Source organism: Eschrichtius robustus, chromosome 1, assembly GCF_028021215.1.
Source record: "Eschrichtius robustus isolate mEscRob2 chromosome 1, mEscRob2.pri, whole genome shotgun sequence".
NCBI lineage: Eukaryota > Metazoa > Chordata > Mammalia > Artiodactyla > Eschrichtiidae > Eschrichtius > Eschrichtius robustus.
This window is the reverse complement of record NC_090824.1, coordinates 162,802,215-162,821,716: the sequence shown is the minus strand read 5'-3', so window position 1 is coordinate 162,821,716 and position 19,502 is coordinate 162,802,215. Positions and strand designations below refer to the sequence as shown.

The following is a 19,502-nucleotide window of genomic DNA, read 5'->3' as shown; positions in this document are numbered from 1 at the left end:
GGTGTCTCATTTCAAGAAGATGAGTGAAGAGAGAGAGAGAGAGACTTTGGTTGTTTATGGCAGAACCAATCAGTATTGTCTTTTGTATGAAAGCAGGCAAAAAATGGAACCGTTTGCCTGAATACTGTCTGACAAGCATCGTTGGTTGTCGTTGAGCACAGGGTGTGTCCCAAGTCTTTAACATACGTTATTTCACCCAAGTCTCCTGGCAGCCCTGTTGCTGTTATAGTTCCCATCTCGGAAAGGAGGAAACAGACTCTGGCTACGCTGAATGACTTCGAGGACTAGCTGCTTGACATTCTGGTGAGAAGCAGAGGGATTTCAACTCTTGACTCGGGTCAGTCTACCTAACGCGTGGAGGGGATAGGAGGATCTGAGAGCGAATTTGAGGAGACCCGAGGTGACCACGGTCTTAGTTCAAGAACGCGGAACGCGCACTGGTTAATGCGCCTTGGAGTTTCAGCCCAGCCAACGCGAAGGACGCAGGAGTTTGTTCAGATTTGCCTTTTGGGGCTTAAGCTGATGTGTCAGCAATTGACACTCTGGTTTAAATAGGGCATCCTGGAGAGAGGGTTCTTCCTCGCTAACGGCTCCCCTAATCCTCCAGTTCCCACCCCCCGCTCCCGGGTCCCGGTGGGTCTCACCCCTCTCTCGCTTCAGTAGAGCTGAGCTTTCCGCGGTGCCCTGGGAAGCGCGCGCCGGGCGCGGGGGCGGGGTCCGGGCTGGTGCAGGGCCCAAGGAAGAGTCCGGCCCCTCCCGGCCCCGCCTCCTCCCGGCGAGGCCCAATAGGGTGGCGGGCCCCGGCAGTCCCGCCCCGGCCCTGCCCGGTCAACCCGCGCTTGGCAGGCCTCGGTAGCCCGCCGCCAGGCAGCGGGGAGCAGTGGTCGGCGCTCGGATCTCGCCAACCCCGGTTCGTTCGCTCGCTCGCCGGCCAGTCCGACCCCCCCACCCGCTCGGGATGGCTGGTTACCTGCGGGTTGTACGCTTGTTCTGTAGAGCCTCCGGTTCCGGGCCGGCCTGGGCGCCGGCAGCCTTGACATCCCCCAACTTGCAAGAGCAGCCGCGGCGCCACTGTGAGTGCCACGAGGAGGGTCCGGGCGGGGTGCGCGCCTGGCACCGCGACGTGGCGTCCTTCCGGGCGGGGACCAGCGAGTGCGACCCGGGACGCTCGCGAGCCGGGGACGGCGGGGTAGGGCACACAAAGAGCCGGCGGACGGGGACGTGCTCCCCTGCCCCACCTTCCAGGCCGTGCCGGTCGCGGGGGGCGGGGGGAGGACTTGAAGGAAGGTGGCAACTGGTGGCCCGGGCGATGCCGGCCCTGCTGCCCCGCGCCCTCAGATTTTCCTGCAGTGGGTGCGGGGGGTATGCCGGGCTCGGAGGGTATTCTGCCCGCCCTGCGACCCTGGAGGGAGACAAAGCAACCGAGTGGGTGCTGGAGCGCCTGGCCCGCTCCACGCGAGAGAGGGAGGGTGCCGGCGCGGTCCCTGCTCAGATAAAGGAGGGGAAGGAGGAGGTATCCACTTCCCCTGCCTTCTCACCCGGCCGCGCAGTGATCCCTCCTCGCTGTCAGGCCCTCGTCAGCTATTTTTGGAGCCTTTTACGCGACAGTTGGAGGAGCCTCCTTTTTATTTTCGCTTTGGACGCCCCCATTTTCTTTGTCGACGCACTTGAAGCTCCATCCTGGGGCTTCTCCTTGGCTTGACCTGCCTCTTCTCGCCAGCCCGCTCCTGAGCTGCTCCTTGGCCCTGCCCCGCTCACCCGACTGGGAAGACCTGGCAGCCCCGCCAAAATGTCACTTTCCCAAATCGTTCGTCACAGCTTCTGTGATACCCTTAGTTTCCTGCTTAGGAGAGAAGACAATAGTCTTAATAAGCAGGGCATAATAAGCAAGACTTAGCCTGAACTTCCATTACCAAGGCAGGCTGCCGGGTCTGGCATTGGTCGGCCCCCTGGCTCTCCATCGCCAGCTACGAGAGACAGGGAACAATGTAGGTCCCTTGGCTCTGTCGAATGCCTGTTGCCACGGAAACCCCTATCCAGACCTGGCCGGCAGCTCCTTCGAGTGAGGAGGAGGGGGTGGGGCCCAGGCAAGCTGGTCTTACTGCTAGAGTAGGTAATCTTTAACCTAGTGTGGGAGCAGCTGACCAGAGCTGAGAAGAGCCCCAGCACCCCACCTCCCCTTTCAAGGAGAAAGGGGCATTTCTGTTTTTCTACTCATGGGATTTATCTCTAAGGAGTCGGCCCTGCAACTCGAGGTTCTAAGTGTCCCTAGTCCCCAAAAAAGTTTCCCATATGGCACCACCTTCAGCAAAATATGGTGAAAGTTAGATACATTCTCCAATTCTCCCTTTTTTTTTTTCTGCACTGATGGTAAAAAAAGAAACCAAAAAACCCCACACAAACAGGAAAAGCCCCTTTTAAGGACTGAAGTTTGATAACACATGAAAAGAGCAGTCAGTTGCAGGTCCTTCCAGAAGCCCTCAAGTGGGGTTGGTAATTAATGAGGAGAACGCCTGGTGTTTGAGTTGGACATGAGACTGTACAATTGTGACCTCCGCTAGCTTGTTACTTGGCAACACTGCTGGAGACAGAATACTTGGCATTCCCCTTGATGACAAGGAAAGAATATGCTTTGGCTAAAATACTCTTGTGTTTTTGCTGCCAGGTAATTCCCACATGTGTCTCCTTCTAGTTTTGCAACTTATAGGCCTCCAGCGACTGCTGGTGGTGGTTCTGATAAGTTAGTTTGGGGAAGTGAGGGAGACTGCTCAGTGGGAGAATTATCTATCCTTCCTTGGCTCAACTCCTAGTCTGGGAACTTCTTCATTTCCTCACCCTGTCCCTTAACTTTTCAGATCTTGGTGATTTGCCTGCACTCTTAGATTCCAGAGGAAATTATTTAGTGATTGTTCAGTTTTGCAGACCCACCAGTAGAGTTGTGTGTTCTCCACTGAGCCTTGTTTCATCCACATCATATAAGACCACAGCTATCCCATCAGAGCTATTTTTGGGTGGTTGTGTTTAGGCCCAGTAGGTTTTGAGGAAAAGCCTCTAGAAAGGCTTGGGGCCTGCCTCCAGATCCTTTAGGTGAGGCTGAGGCCTCTTTCACTGATTCCAGGATGGGGTGCTGGACACTGCTGTCTGATTACTGGAAGCCAGCCTCTGTGGCCTGCCCTGGAGTTTACACTTCTGTAAACCATGTTTAAAATGCCAGCAGATTGCAAATATTAACACATGATAAACTGTGAGCTACTCCAGGACAGGAAACCCATTGACTGGCAGAGATGCCACCCATGTACATTTGTGATGGTCCGGTGCAGTTTTGTGGTGAGGACTCACTGGCCTCTGTGTGGTAATGCATCCCGGGATGGGGGAGGGGAGGGAGTACTTTTCATCCAAAGAGGAGGTTATGGCAGAGCAGTCCTTACCACAGATTGAATTGACCATAACTTGACATTCATTCATGGATTCAACAAATATTGTGCTTCTACTATGTGCCAGGCACTGTGCCAGGGACACTCTGGGGACAGAGCTGGGAATAAGAGACAAAGATTTCTGCCCTTATGGAACTTAAATTCTAATGTGGGGACAGACAGTAGACAAGAGCTAAGGAGAACAAATAAGCAAGGAAGGTGTGGGTGAAAGTTTGGGTAGGGCTGCCAGAAAAGACCCCACTGAATGAAGTACTGAGGGAGTGAAGGAAGCAGGCCATTTACTGTTCAGGGGAAGAGAGGGCTGCAGGTGCCAAGGTCACGATGCAGGAGGGCACCTTTGCTTGTTGGAGAAGCAGAAAGTAAGGCTGGCTCAGAGTGCACGAAGGCGATTGATGGGACATGAGGTCAGGCAGTGGAGGTCATGGGGAGCTTGTAGGCCATTTTTGAGGATTTTGGCCTTCTCTGAGTGAAAGAGGCGGCTTTGCAGGGTTTTGAGAGGAGTGTTGTGACCTGATTTACATTTTAACAGGAGCATTCTGGCTTCAGGGACCTGGTAGGAGGCCCTAGTCAGAATCTGGCAAGAGAGCATGGTGGCTTTTTTTTTTTTTATTTTTATAAAGTGTATGTCTGGGCTTCCCTGGTGGCGCAGTGGTTGAGAATCTGCCTGCCGATGCAGGGGACACGGGTTCGAGCCCTGGTCTGGGAAGATCCCACATGCCGCGGAGCAACTAGGCCCGTGAGCCACAACTACTGAGCCTGTGCATCTGGAGCCTGTGCCCTGCAACAAGAGAGGCCACGATAGTGAGAGGCCCACGCACTGCGATGAAGAGTGGCCCCCGCTTGCCACAACTGGAGAAAGCCCTCGCACAGAAACGAAGACCCAACACAGACAAAATAAATAAATAAATAAATAATTAAAAAAAAAAAAAAACCTCACGTTATAAAGTGTATGTCTGTATTATCTTACATTTTTATTTATTTATTTATTTCTGGCTGTGTTGGGTCTTCGTTTCTGTGCGAGGGCTTTCTCTAGTTGTGGCAAGCGGGGGCCACTCTTCATCGCAGTGCGTGGGCCTCTCACTATCGCGGCCTCTCTTGTTGCGGAGCACAGGCTCCAGTCGCGCAGGCTCAGTAGTTGTGGCTCACGGGCCTAGTTGCTCCGCAGCATGTGGGATCCCCCCAGACGAGGGCTCGAACCCGTGTCCCCTGCACCGGCAGGCAGATTCTCAACCACTGCGCCACCAGGGAAGCCCAGCATGGTGGCTTTGACCTTGGTGGCGGTACTGGGGTGGGTGGATTCTGGATGAATTTTGACGGAAGAGCCAGTAGAGTTTTTTTGATGGTTTTGATGTGGGTGTGAGAGAAAGGGAGGAGTGAAGGATGACACCAAAGAAAATACTAGAGCCTCTTCCAGAACTGCTGCCCTGCCTTCTTGAGCCCTCTGGAATTGGGGGCTTCCCCCCACATTCTTCTGGGCCATGCTGGCTGAGCAGCCTCTCTTCTGCTGGCAGCAGCATGGGTAGGAATGTGATGAAAGCAGTTCAGTTAAGTAGACAGGGGGGTGGAGGGGTGGCTGTCTTGGGAGGGACCTGTAGCCTGGAGGCTAGGTCTACTTACTTGAGCAGCAAGTAGATACTGAAACCGGGATGGGTTTTTTTTTTTGTTTTTATTTTTTAATATTTACATATTTGGTGGTGCCGGGTCTTAGTTGCGGCAGGTGGGCTCCTTAGTTGCGGTTCCAGGGCTCCTTAGTTGTGGCATGCAGGCTCCTTAGTTGTGGCATGCAAACTCTTAGCCACAGCATGCATGTGGGATCTAGTTCCCTGACCAAGGATCAAACCTGCGCCCCCTGCATTGGGAGCGTGGAGTCTTATCCACTGCATCACCAGGGAAGTCCCTGGGGATGGGTTTTGAAATCCTTACTTGGTGTTCGGTGCTAGGAGTTGGCCTCTTGTGACTGATGTAATTCCATCCCACACCCTGGCCAAGAGGACAGTGTTTGTGCAGCCTGTCATCTGAAGATTTCATGGTGGCTGTCCCTAGGAGGCCTTCAGGGAGGCCCAGCCACTGTTCTTTGGATTTCAGGTCACCTGTCACCTCTTGTCTCCCAGAGAGGGGCAGACGGTGTGGGTGTCTCCACCATAGTGGCTAAACAACAGACAAGGTCTCAAAATCCGATGCCTTGGGGCACTCTGGAGGGCACATGGCAGGCCTGGAATGGAGCGAGAGGCTGTCCTCATACCAGCCCATCCTTCATCCTTGCCAGGAGTGAGCGCGGGCTCAGTGGGACGAAGCGACTCATTCTTTAAGAGGGACTGGATTTTTATGTAAAATCTTCTCAGTTTTTTTTTTTTTTTTTTTTTTTTGTGGGGGAACTGGTTTAAATTAAACATTAAATAATTTTTAAATTTCTTATTTTTTATTGTGGTAAAAAATGCATAACAAAAATTTCCATCTTAATCATTTTTATGTGTGCAGTTCAGCAGTGTAAAATACATTCACATTGTTGTTCAGCGATCTCCGCAGCTTTTTCATCTTGCAGAACTGAAACTCTGTACCCATTAAACAACTCCCCTTCCTCCCCTCCCCTGCAGCCCTTGGAAACCACCATTCTTCTTTCTGCTTCTATAATTTTGACCACTCTAGGTACCTCATATAAGTGGAATCAGACAGTATTTGTTTTTTTGTGACTGGCTTGTTTCACTTAGCAGAATGCCCTCACGGTTCTTCCATGTTGTATAGTGTGTCAGCATTCCTTCCTTTTTAAGGCTGAATAAGATCCCATTGTCTGTATATAGCACATTAAAAAAAATATTCAAGTTAAAATATATTGACCTTCTGAGTAAGGTATAGGAATTGTGAAAAGCTTAGGTGATATAGTTATTAAATCCTTACATATTTAATACTGTTTCTAATTTATCATGAGTTATTTCCCAAAAATGTTAATCACAGCTGGATTGAAAAAGTATTTGGGTAATACATAAAGTGTCCGCAGGAGCAAGCACCCTAAGGTTTTATCATATGCTGATAGAGAATTGTTTTAGGTGTTACAGCTTATGAGGTCCACAGTTTGAGTGAATGGGTTAAATAAGTCTCTGTTGCTGTTTAACTGCATTGTAATTACCGAAAGTAATAATGCATGTAATTAAAAATAACAGAGAAGCTTTTTTAATTAAAAGATCTTCTTCAAAAAACAAACAAACGACGTATTTGGGAAAGGTGGTGATGTTGTTTATATAAGTATACTGCATTATAAGTCTACTGGTGATCCAAAGGGAATTTGTCTTTGTGGAGTTTGAAACAAAAGAACAAGCGGCAAAAGCTATTGAGGGTAGGTCCAGATCCATCACTAAAACATGGAAGCACTTCCTTTTTTAGTTTCAAAGCAAGTATAACCATGTTGAAGTGGTGGGGAGCCCAGTTTTGGAAAAAAAACTTGGAATCATGAACATAGTTTAACTTTTTGGAGGGAAGTTTTTCTTAAGTTTCCTGGGTTAGTTCCCAGAGTCCTATTCTCCTCTTGAAGGTTCATATCACATTTTGTTTATCCATTCATCTGTTGGTGGACACTTGGGTTGCTTCCACCTCTTGGCTATTGTGAATAATTGTTATGAACATGGGTGTATACAAATATCTTTTTGAGACCCTGCTTTTAATTATTTTTTAATTTTTTTGAGGAACCATCATACTGTTTTCCATAGTGACTGCACCATTTTACATTCTCACGAGCAACGCACAAGGGTTCCAGTTTCTTTACATCCTCGCCACCATTTGTTACTTTATGTGTTTTTGTCTTTTGTTTTTTGGGTTTTTTTGATAGTAGGTATCCTAATGGGTGTGAAGTGGTATCTCATTGCGGTTTTGATTTGCATTTCCCTAATGATCAGTGACGTTGAACATCTTTTTATGAGCGTATTGACCATTTTTGGAGAAATATCTATTCAAGTCCTTTGCCCATTTATTAATCAGGTTATTTGTTTTTTTGTTGTTGTTGAAATTGCCTGATTTTTAAGCCTTGGTCACCAATCAACACTAAAAAAAACCTACGACCTGGTCCAAATAAAATGAGCCTCTGCTGCTATGGCTCACATCACCACCCCCAGTCCCCAGCTCCTCTGGGAAGTTGCTTTGAGGGAGGCTGCACACCTGACTTTGATAACAGCACTGCTTGCTCTCTCCATTACTGATAGGTTTTCCCTTCCATACTCACTCTTTGAGGACAGGCATTGTTGTGTTTAGGTGTTTCAGGAAGGGGTGCTTACCCTTAGCACCTGGTTGTAAATAAGTGGGCTCTGTGGTCTCTGAGGGTTTGACACCTGCATGCACAGCTGGGAAGGCTGCCTGCTGTGATCTTGATATTGAGCTCCCCCATCGAGGAGTGTGGTGTCCAAAGACACCAGCTGCTGGGCCTGAAGCCCAAAGCTTGAGCAGAGCCCAGGCCGAGGCTGAACCCTTTAGGACTGGCCCCAAATGGATCTGTACTTAGGGAACTTAATTACTGTAGGTTTGGTACATTAAAAAAAAAAATTGATTGGCTCTCATCACATTAACTCATAGAAGATGCTCCTAAAAACTAAGCTAGCTCGCAACAGCCCAACAGACTTTCTGCAGGTCCTAAAGCTCTTTCCACTCAAGCTTTAGACCAGAAATGCTGAAGGAATTTAGTAGCTTGGGTCCGAAGTCCCCACTGCATCTTGGGAAGAGCTGAAGCAGTGTCAGCCGTGTCCACCATGTTTTCTGGGGAATGAAATATTTTGAGTCTGTGTTTGCTGTCTGCTTCTCTACTTATGGCCCACAAGGGCGTCCAGAGGCTGCACTTGAGCCAGGGCCCTGGGACACAGGTGAGGCCTATCCTGACCCTGACACAAGCCATGCTTCCTGGGTCTCATTTTTCTTCCTTTTTAGATTTAAAAAAAAAAAAATCTGTTTGCACATCTTTGGAAAGTGAGTCATTCTGCTGCACATAATTCACCTCTTTCTTAGTGGGTCGGGATGTCATCATGAGTCATGGCAGTGGTGTGTTTCGTAGGACAGTGATGTGTTTGGGGTCTTTTGGGCTTTGGTCACTTTTGTTTTCATGAGCCTAGGTAGCCATGCTTCTTCATTTTTCTAGGCCTGCTTTTCACAGGCTTCTGTCCCTTGCTGTCAGCCTAGCAGATGTCACTTGGGGTTTTCATCCTGTCCCCTCTTCTGATTTGCTGTGTCTAATCTTCGGTGAGGTGAAAGACCCATAGCTACATCTGTAAGGACTGTGTGTAACATAAGGCTAAATGGGCCCTAAGTAAGGGCTGAGGAGGGCCCCTTTGGGGACAGGGCCCTGCTTTCATCTGGGGTTCAGCAGAAGGTGACACTTCCTGGGGTGACTGAGGCGGGGTTGTAGGTTTCACATAGATCTTGTTGCCGTGCTCTGCAGCTGCTGTTTCTTCCAAGGCTGTGGCCAGAGGCACATGCTGGTGCTTGGGTGCCCCTGCTGCAGGTTAAGGGTCAATAAGCCTCACCCACGGCAGCCTGCACTGATAAATTGGACGGGCCATTTTCTTTCTTTTTTTTTGATCCGTGCCCCACGGCATATGGGATCTCAGTTCCCCGACCGGGCATTGAACACGCGCCCCCTGCATTGGAAGCACGGAGTCATAACCACTGGACCTCCAGGGAAGTCCCATGGACGATTTTCTTGAGTTTTGTTTGGAATTCACTTCCCAGACTGTTGGTTTTTCTCATGAGTCAGACTTTCCTTCAGGAGCCTCCACCAGCTCCTGTTTCCTCCTCCACCATCTCCCTGGGCCTGGATCAGTCACTCGTCCAGTCCTTTGATGCATCTCTGGCAGAACTGGTGAACCTGAGCCTGCGTGGATCAGGGCTTCTGCATTCCATTCCCAGGTGCCCATCAAGGAAGGTGTGGATCTTCCTGGATCTGCTGTTTTCAAGCTGTGTGAGCCTTGGCAGTGAGCTGACAACCTCTCTGAGCCTTAATTTCCTCACATTTAAAGTGGAGATAATGATACAGTAAGTCCCTTACATATGAATGAGTTCTGTTCAGAGAGCGTGTTCCTAAGTCCGATTTTTCATAAGTCCAACAAAGTTAGCCTAGGTACCCAACTAACAAAATCGGCTATATAGTACTGTAATGTAATAGGTTTATAATACTTTTCACACAAATAATACATAAAAAACAAACAAACACAAAAAATAAAACATTTTTAATTTTGCAGTACAGTACCTTGAAAAGTACGGTAGTACAGTACAACAGCTGGCATCCAGGGGCTGGCATGGAGTGAACAGGCAAGAAGTTACTGACTGGAAGAGGGAGAGGAGGTGGGAGATGGTAGAGCTGAAGGACCGTCAGCAATAGGAGACAGAGGGCAAGCTGCAGTTTCACTCATTCACATCCTGGGCTTGAAATAAAGATACTGTACTACTGCACTCTGTATAGTACTGTACAGTAAAGTACACAAAAGCACACCCACTTGTAGAGGATGCGAGCATGTGACAATGTACACCAGACACATGAGCTAACTTACGTGACTGGACATGCGAATGCACGTTCACATCTTTGAAAGTTCACAACTTGAGGGTTCGTATGTAGGGGACTTACTGTACTCCCCTTGGGAGTGGTTCAGAGGATTAAATGTGAAGGGTGTGGTACACCCTCAGGCCCATGGGAGGGGATCTATACAGTTTCCCTCCTCACTTCATGTTAGTCGGGCTCTCAGGTTGCAAGCAACAGTTAGAGGAAGTTTTTGGAAGGACACGGGGTAGCTCATAGAATTGCAGGGATTGGACAAGAGGGGATTCTGGGCTGCCCTGGGGAACTGGGTGGCAGCAGCCGAAGGCAACCTCTGCCCGGCTTGCTGCTTGACAAGGTGACCCCAGCTGGCTCTCATTCTCTGTGTTGGTCTCCTCTGCTGTCAGGTTCCAGGGGAAAGGATCTGACTGGCCAGGCTGGCATCTGGCTAGTCCCAGCTGGCCAGACTCAATGGGGGATCCAGCTCCCCCGGGTGGTCCCGGAGCTGCTCCTGCAGGAGGGGGAGTGAATGCTGGGCAGCTGGGCCCTGGCTGACACTCCTTCCTCCATGGTGAAGGGTGGGTCAGGCCGGAGAGGAGAGGGGCTCCCCCACCAGCCTCCCCAGGGCTGTGATGTGCTATGTGTGTCTGGTCCTAGATGCCAACAAGAGGATCAAGGTGGCGAAGCCAGTGGTGGAGATGGACGGCGATGAGATGACCCATATTATCTGGCAGTTCATCAAGGAGAAGGTAGTTCCCTCCCGAAGTGGGCGGCCTTCCACATGGCCGGCCGGGCTCAGTGTTCAGTCCCCACTTTGGGTCCCCAGGGTTCACCCGTCACCCTGGTGGGCAGGAGCAGTCCTGTTTTTCCCCTTCCGTACACCCTTCTGTCATGTCCAGACCACTCATGGCTCTTATGACGTCAGGCAGGGGACTGTCCGCAGACATCTGTGTCACGTGCTGGTGCCAAAGCCAGCATGTTTTTAAAAATGTGTGCACATTCAAGCCTGACCCTGTATCATGTCGTTTTTTTGTTTTTTTTCGTTTGTTTTGTTTTTTCAAACAAACTCGTGTTTCAGCATGAGTTGACTATCCTTTGGGAGTTTCTTCTTTTCTTTTTTTTTAATTTATTTTTTATTGGAGTATAGTTGAATATATCATCTTGATCTCCTGCATTCCTATGTGCTTCCTTGAGGGAGTGAAAGAGGAACAGGGCCGGCGTGCGGGGGGACCACATCATTAACCTTTCCTTAGCGGTTCAAGGATGTCATCGCGAGTCGTGGCGTGGGGTCTGTTGGAGGACAGTGATATGTTTGAGCCACCATGGCAGACGGTTCCCAGGGTGGCTGCTTGGCTTCTCCGAAATCGCTGTGGGCTGGGTCTGCCTGGGAGAGCACATTGTCCATGTGCCTGTCCCCAAGAAGAAGGTTGAGAATCACCACTTCTGAGTGGGGAAGAAGAGGGAACCCGCTTTATAGAGAACCCTAGATGCACTTGGAGTTGGGGTTTGGCTGAATTGATGGGCCACCGCAGGGGGGCTGTGGTTCATGCTAGGGGATGAGCCCTCCGAGGGGCTGCAGCCTGGTCTGCCGGCCTCTCTCCAGAGCCCCGGCCTCTTGCCAGCTTTGGCCAGCCTTCCGCTGGCCTTTCCTCTTCCCCGCCCTGACGGGGTGTCCCCTGCCACCATCCCCACACGCCCCTGAGTCAGTCATCTGGGCTGATGCCAGGTCCCGGCCGTCTGTCTCTAGCTCATCCTGCCCCATGTGGACGTCCAGCTCAAGTATTTTGACCTGGGGCTTCCAAACCGTGACCAGACCAACGATCAGGTCACCATCGACTCCGCGCTGGCCACCCAGAAGTACAGCGTGGCTGTCAAGTGTGCCACCATCACCCCTGACGAGGCCCGTGTGGAAGGTGCGAGGGGCGCGGGGGCGGGCGGCTGGGACAGTGGGGGCTGGGACGTGACCCTGGTCTCCCTGCGAATGCCCAGCACACAGCGGAGCCTCCAAGGTTCCTGTGGAGGAGGCTGGGGAGGGGAGGTTGAGGGCTGGCCTAAGTTCCACAGTTGGGGGTGGCAAAGCTGGGGCCAGGGTCTGTGTCCCCTGCTCCCAGGCTGGTGGTGTTTCTGCTGTGCCGTGTGCCTCTGGCCAGTGTGGGTGTCACCGGTCACAGAGAGGAGAAGGAGGAAGCTGATGCTGACACTGTCACAGTGAGGACAGCCTCTTTGGGCAGCCTGCCCCCCTGGCCTCCTGGACTGCTTTGCAGGCAGGTTTACAGAGAGACTCTGGGGCCCCCTCTGTCCAGGGTAGTGCTGGGTGTCAGGCCTGTGTCCTTCAGAGCCTCGGAACGTCCCTTGTGTCCCGCCACTGTCTTGGCACTGCAGGTCTGCCTCTGCCTCTGTGGCCGTGGAGTGGTCTCAGAGAGTTGCCCCACCAGGCTTGGACTGGCTGCTGGTCCTCAGTTCTGGGGGCTGCTCTCGAGGGTTCCATGAAATGGCACCAGTGTGTGGGTAAAGGATCCGGGTTTGGGAAATTCAAGAAAGGGTGGTTTCAAAGCTTGCAGAGTTCTGTCTCCCCACTTCCTGCAGTATGAGGGGCCTGAAGGAAACCTTCAAGACACATCTCCAAACTCTGCAGGCCTCCTCCTGTCATGCAGGTTGTTCCCAACCTTAGGGTATGGAATCATTTTAGTGCTAAGCTCTTTCAGCTGGTTTTCTTTTATTTCTCCTGAACCCTGAGATTTATACATCCCCACTTTATGGACAAGGAAGCAGAGGGTCACAGTCAGTAATTTAGGCTGAACCCGGCAGTGAGTGGCAGTGCTGGGGCCAGAACCAGAGCGTCTGGAGTGAGGCCGTACACTGCCAGCTTCATCAGACAGTTAAGTCCAGGTGTGATGTGGGAATAATAATAACTGACAGAGGGGACTTCCCTGGTGGTCCAGTAGCTAAGACTCCATGCTCCCAATGCAGGGGGCGCAGGTTCAATCCCTGGTCAGGGAACTAGATCCCACATGCATGCCGCAACTAAAGATCCTGCATGCTGCAACTGAAGATCCTGCATGTGGCAACGAAGATCCTGCGTGCCGCAACTAAGACCCGGTGCAGCCAAAAAAAAAAAAAAAGTATATATATATATATATATATAAAATAACTGACAGAGCCCTTACCATGTGCCAGCCACTGTTCTAGGTACTTTACACATGCATGCATTTAATCCTCACAACAACCCAAAAGGCCAGGTGTTTTATCAACAATTTCATTTTATGGCTTAAGTTCAGCCACTTGCCTAAGGCTGACAGTCAGAGGTGGTGCCACAGCTGGACCTTGAAGCCAGGAAATCTGATTGGGGAGCCCACGTGCACACTCTAGACTCTGCTGCTTCCCCCCAAATGATTTTTAGGACCCCCATCTGGCTATGTTCTTGCTTGGGGTTCAAATTCTGGTTGGAAGGTGGGGGCCGCAGTGGGGCCACTTCATCTTTGTCCTCATAGAGTTCAAGCTGAAGAAGATGTGGAAGAGTCCCAATGGAACCATCCGGAACATCCTCGGGGGGACTGTCTTCCGGGAGCCCATCATCTGCAAAAACATCCCACGCCTCGTCCCTGGCTGGACCAAGCCCATCACCATTGGCAGGCACGCCCACGGCGACCAGGTCGGCCACGGTGGGAGTGGGGCTCCAAGGGCCTGGGTCCCGCATCTGGAGCACTTGGCCTGAGCCATCCTCTCACCTCTGCAGTACAAGGCCACAGACTTTGTGGCTGACCGGGCCGGCACATTCAAGATCGTCTTCACCCCAAAGGACGGCAGCGGCGCTAAGGAGTGGGAGGTGTACAACTTCCCTGCTGGTGGCGTGGGCATGGGCATGTACAACACGGATGAGGTGAGCAGCGGCTCCCCGGCTCCCTCCCCCACGCCTGTCTCTGTCTCCGGCCACATCGGGTTGGTGGTTCTGACTATTCCTGCATCGGTGGCCTGAAGGTCTGAGGCCTGAGAGCAGATGCATCTTAGGTGTGTTCAGAGGGCCCTGCGGTGGGCCCGGTGTGGAGGGCTGTCCCACTCCTGCCCAGCCAGATGCTCCTGCTTCCCCCCATTCCTGCACTCACTCTCGGGTGCGTCTTTGGGGGCATATTGGTTGTCAGCTCTTGGCTTACAGCAAACTGGGTAAGCACTTCTTCCCCTCCCTACCCCCATCTCTTGGCTTTCCTTTCCTCTGTGGTTGGGCTCATTCTCAGGCTGTGAAGAAATGGCCACCAGTAGCTCCAGGCTTATCGCTGCCAGCCTGGCTACCCTATCAGAAAAGAGCCCCCCCCTTTTTTTCTTGGCTGCGCTGTGGCATTCAGGATCTCAGTTCCCGGACCAGGGATGGAACCCGTGCCCCCTGCAGTGGAAGTGCGGAGTCTTAACCACTGGACCACCAGGGAAGTCCTAGAAAAGAGCCTTTTTGCTCATGATTCTAGCAAAAGTACAGGCCTGGGTCACATGGCCATCTCTGAGCCAATCATGGAGGCCCAGGGGAGGAAGGGCTCTGATTGGATAAGCCCAGGACACACTATCAAGTCTAGAGATGGGCGGGTGGGCTGAGGGCATTAGCCCCACCCCAGCCATATGGTCTAAGAAGTGGGGAGGGTGGTAGCTTTCCAAAGCAGTTGGTGGGGCTACTTCCTCCCAGAAATTGGGAGGGGGATGCTGGGCCAGTAGAAACAACAGATGCTCACTCCAGGGAGGCTGGGTTAACCCCGGCTGCCTGCGAGGGTCCTGTGGAGGGAAGGGATGCCGTTCCCAGGGCCTGCGCCCGCCCTGGGGGACTACACCAGGGACCTCTCTCTGACCTCTCTCTCCCTGCAGTCCATCTCGGGTTTTGCGCACAGCTGCTTCCAGTATGCCATCCAGAAGAAGTGGCCACTCTACATGAGCACCAAGAACACCATTCTGAAAGCCTATGACGGGCGCTTCAAGGACATCTTCCAGGAGATCTTTGAGAAGTAATGGCCTCTCCCTTTAATACTTCTCAGGGACGCCATGGCCCTTCTTCCCTGTCCCCTCAGCCGCCCTTACCCACCCAGGGAGATGGCTGTCCCAGTGCATCTGTCTCAGCTCTGAGGCTCAGGGAGGGATCCCCAACCTGTCAGCCTCCCGCCCTCTCCCCACAACAGGCCCTTTTGCTCCCAGGCACTACCGGACCGAGTTCGACAAGAATAAGATCTGGTACGAGCACCGCCTCATTGACGACATGGTGGCTCAGGTCCTCAAGTCTTCGGGCGGCTTTGTGTGGGCCTGCAAGAACTATGACGGAGATGTGCAGTCAGACATCCTGGCCCAGGGTACGCTGGCAGCACCTGCTCCCTGTGGGGATGGACTGTTGTTTTTCCCTAGCTGGGGGGATTTTCTCCTTTGGGGAGAACATTTCTCTAGTGGATCAGCAGGGCTGGGGCTTGCCTGCTCATTCCGGGGTCTCCTGTGGACAGCAGGGGCCAGGGGCTCCCTGGTGTCTGAGTGAGGAAGGATCCTAAGTTAGCTTTGGACTGGGGTATTACTAAGGCTGCCATTCCAGAGGAAGGAGGACATAGGAATTCAGGTCCTAAAGGGCTAGATGTGTTAGCCCTGAGGTTGTTCCTGTCCATGAAAGGGCCAAGTGACTCTGCTTGGCTCCAGGTTTGGACTAGGTTTGGCTCTAGTAGAAAAAGGGGAGTAAGCACAACCGGATGCTTTTTAAATTACAGAGAATTTGTTTTGCACAGTAAACCTTTTGGATGTAGGAGAATATTGGGGATGATGGCAAACCCCCAGGCCCCAGAGCATCCTGAAACACAAGTTGGGTTGCAGCAGAAAGCCTGCGTGAAGCCGTTAGGGAAGAACAGAAGGAAATAGCCCAATTGTATTGGGAATGAGAGCGGGAAAGATAGTGGGAGGAGGCAACATGTATCCATAGCGAGTGGAAGAGAAACCAGGCTCTGTGAGAGGGGGCGAGGTCTAGCTCCTGATGAGAAAAGTGAAGCCCACGCCAGGTTGTGCTGAAAAGGCAGAGGGTCTCTGCTTTATAAAAACCTTTGACTTTATTTTGAAAAGTTTGGTGTGATCCTCTCACTAGAACAATTCCCATCTAGGATGGGAGCATGAAAAGCCCTAGCAGACAAGAGAAAGGCATGAAAGGTACCCTTAAGTGTATGGAGATTGGTGAGTGTGAAGGTCCCAGGTGCAAATGGAGAAGGGATTCCCCCTTTCTCTGCCCCAACAGCAAAAATTCTTACACAAATAATTTTCCTCTAGAAGTTGCCCACTTTTTCTTTCTTGGGCATTCAGAATTCTTATTTTGGTGCTGTGGGGTGCTTTTGAAAACTAGGAGACCTTGGCCACAGAAAAGGTTGACATCTGGATTTGGGAAAACTTGGAAATAAATCACAAAGCTTTAAAGTGGCCTGAAAGAGCAGATAAAGAGATCACTGTGAAATAGCTGGCTGCAGGCTTTATTCTTTCTGCTTGAATGAGCCTCCTGGTCACCAGCCAGGGTGGGTGGGCAGAATTTGGGGGGATCTTATGCCCTGGGGGCCCATAGACTCAGGGGCACCTGGAGGTAGGGGATGTAGAATTATGCTAACAGGCTGATGACAGCCACCTCTGAGTGCCCCTCTGCCCTGTACTGGGCCCTGGAGACCCAGGACAAGGGTAGACAAGCCTGAAACAGTCTCTGTCCTCCCAGTTATAGGTGGGGGTGGGTGGAGACATAAGCAAGGAAGCAGCTACAACAGCAGGAGGGCAGGTGGGCTCAACCCCAGTGGCCTGAGGAAAGGTGCCGGCACTGAGAGGAGGTCTTCCTACTCTCCAGGCTTTGGCTCCCTTGGCCTGATGACGTCTGTGCTGGTCTGCCCGGATGGGAAGACCATTGAGGCTGAGGCTGCTCATGGGACGGTCACCCGCCACTATCGGGAGCACCAGAAGGTGAGTGCGAGGACCGTGGCCGCATGTCCATCTGCCCCCGGGGCCCGAGCCCACTGGCCCTGAGGGCTGGGAGCACGGGCCCAGTCCTTTCAGTCTAAAGGTGGGCAGCTGTGTCCAGGTGGCCCTCTTGTTGGCTGGTTGACTCTTCATCCCCCTGCGACCCCTTCCCCCAGGGCCGGCCTACCAGCACCAACCCTATCGCCAGCATCTTTGCCTGGACGCGTGGCCTGGAGCACCGGGGGAAGTTGGACGGAAACCAGGACCTGATCAGGTGAGTGCAGAGGGAGGGCCTGAGCTGGTTCTGGGCAGGTTCTGGGCCCTGGCTCTGCACAGCCGGGGTCTCACTCTGCCCTGTCCCCTGCAGGTTTGCCCAGACCCTGGAGAAGGTGTGCGTCGAGACAGTGGAGAGTGGAGCCATGACCAAGGACCTGGCGGGCTGCATCCATGGCCTCAGCAAGTGGGTGGCCTGGGGTAGAGGGCAGGGCTGGCCTTCTGGGACCTCGGGGTCAGGTGGAAAGAAGCTCAGGGTCCTTCTTAGAGGCCTCCTCCTGAGTTGGCTTAGCTGCCAGGGGCAGGACAGGTCCATGGCCCTGGGGGATGGCTCGGGCCAGCCTCCTCACACCAGGCCCAGTGAGTGGGTCCCCATCCCTGAGGCTAGCTGCTCAGAATGTTTCCATCCCCTGCTGCACCCATCTCCCAGCTTCTCCCCAGAGAGCTTGTACCTAGTTGCCCATTCACCTGGAAAAGCAAAGACAGGCCTTACGGGGTTCCTGCTGAGTTTGCTGTGGCCTCTTGACAGTTGGCTCTAGGTAGCCTCTGGCCTGTAGACCTCCCCATGACCGCACGAGGGGGCTGCCGTCTGGATGCCTGAGCTCAGGCTCTGCCCTGGGAGGGCCCGGCCGGAGCGGCCCTCACGTGCAGGTGCTCTCTTGACAGTGTGAAGCTGAACGAGCACTTCCTGAACACCTCGGACTTCCTGGACACCATCAAGAGCAACCTGGACAAAGCTCTGGGCCAGCAGTAGCGGGGTGGGAGCGCTGCTGGCTGCCGTGGCGGCAGGGCTGGAGCCGAGCGGGTGGCCACAGGTCCCCTCCAACCCCGACACGCCCCGCCGTGGAGGGTGAGCCTCACAACCCCTCTTTGGAGGCCTTTCTAGGGGACACTTTTTTTAATAAGCGAGATGTTTTTAAAAGTATCTGTGTTTCCCCTCATGGTGACGTGAGGCAGGAACAGTGTGTTTTACCTCAGCCAGTGGTATGTTTTGCATACTGTAATTTATATTGCCCTCGGAACACATGGTGCCATATTTAGCTACTAAAAAGCTCTTCACAAAACAGTCTGCTGTGTTTGTCCCTGAGGGGAAGGAGGCAGCTGGGGCCTAGAGGCAGAAGCCCTCAAAGGGCTGGCGGATTCCCCCAGGGGCTGACCGGGGTGCCTCGGGCCACAGCAGGCCTCTGTCCAGTCAGGGGGCCACCGGGGGGAGGGGACCAGGCAGAAGGCCTGTGGGTTCCCTGGAATTTCCTAGCACGATCTGGCTTCTGTATCCTCTTTTTCATTTTGAGATTGTCACTTCCGACAGAGAACAGTTATATTTTTATTTATTTTTTTCTTTGATAGTTTTAACTTTCTAAACGTGCCCAGACCTCTTTATTTGCCTGTTTCTCAGTCCTCAAAACAGGTCCCGCACAGTAGCCGCCTCAGTTCTCTTCCCCACGGCTGCCTGGGACTTGGGCCTGGGCCTGTGAGTGGGGCCCCCATGTGGTCCAGGCTAGTGAGTCCCAGACTTGGGTTCTTCTTCACCATTCTGTGGAAAAACTTGGAAAAGTAAGTTTATAAAGTTGCTATAAAGCTGAACAGATCCAATTTAAAGGGCTATCCTTTATTCAGGGATTATGTTCTACTTTTGGTGTTAAAAATGTCCTGGGGAAGAGTTGTGTCTTTTTTTTGGCCGCATGGCTTGCTGGGTCTTGGTTCCCTGACCAGGATCTGCAGTGAAAGCACGGAGTACTAACCACTGGACCACCAGGGAATTCCTGAGTTGTGTCACCTTGACTTGAGAAAATAAATACTTGGCAACCCAAAGTCCATTTCCCAAATTTGGGTGGGCTCTCATGTATTCTGAAACCCGATAGCTGGGAGCCTTGGTAGCTTTGAGATGGGCTCTAGCTGCCCACCTCCACTGACAGCCGCCTTCTGTGCTAAGACCACTCTTCCTCAGTAATCACTGGACTCCCGGTGCTCTAGGAGGAAAAGCTGGCGTGCTGGCTCTGGCTGGCCCAACTCCTGGGGGGCAGCTCAAGGTTTCCGGCCCCTTCTTCCCCATCAGTAACGAAGGGCTGGCAGCTCCGCAGAAGGCACAGCCTCTGAAGCCCAGTCTGGCATTGGGAGCTGGCTTCTGTCCTGGTGGCCCGTTGGTGGGGAAGCGGCTTTTTCTCTTCGAGTGGTGGGAATTCTGGGGCCTTGACCTGCGCCCCTTTCTCACGGGCTTGGAGCTCTGCAGGTGGCCATTCTAGTGCAAAGGATGGGCTGGGGGTCCTCTGGGCCCCCAGAGACGGAAGCCTTGTAGGGAGCTCCTTCTGAGGGAGGGGTGAGGACCAGGTCCCCAAGAAGCACTCGCAGTCACCTCA

The 19,502-nt window shown here is 52.5% G+C and overlaps 2 protein-coding genes across 8 annotated transcripts in view; one reads left to right on the top strand and one right to left on the bottom strand.

Annotated features, from left to right (window-relative positions):
• SEMA4B (semaphorin 4B) overlaps positions 1 to 1,044 on the bottom strand; it is a 93,136-nt gene extending 92,092 nt beyond the window's left edge. Inside the window, exon 1 of one of the 2 annotated variants that reach the window (XM_068557766.1) lies at positions 971 to 1,044. The gene's annotated coding sequence lies outside the window, so the exon portion shown is untranslated. The remainder of the gene's footprint in view (positions 1 to 970) is intronic. The other variant, XM_068557749.1, reaches the window with a different exon arrangement.
• On the top strand, positions 823 to 18,209 carry IDH2 (isocitrate dehydrogenase (NADP(+)) 2). 6 transcript variants are annotated; one of them, XM_068557779.1, is made up of 11 exons: positions 823 to 1,073; positions 10,597 to 10,688; positions 11,687 to 11,852; positions 13,431 to 13,591; positions 13,676 to 13,819; positions 14,785 to 14,921; positions 15,109 to 15,260; positions 16,763 to 16,875; positions 17,049 to 17,146; positions 17,240 to 17,332; positions 17,812 to 18,209. In XM_068557779.1, the coding sequence occupies exons 1-11, from the start codon at positions 959 to 961 to the stop codon at positions 17,897 to 17,899; spliced, it is 1,359 nt and encodes a 452-aa protein (XP_068413880.1). In that variant the 5' UTR covers positions 823 to 958; the 3' UTR covers positions 17,900 to 18,209. The 6 variants fall into 6 exon arrangements, with proteins under 6 accessions (XP_068413880.1, XP_068413896.1, XP_068413885.1 ...); XM_068557795.1 differs by having other exon boundaries at positions 892 to 910; XM_068557784.1 differs by lacking the exon at positions 823 to 1,073 and adding an exon at positions 9,348 to 9,440.
• Positions 18,210 to 19,502: the final 1,293 nt, after the last annotated feature.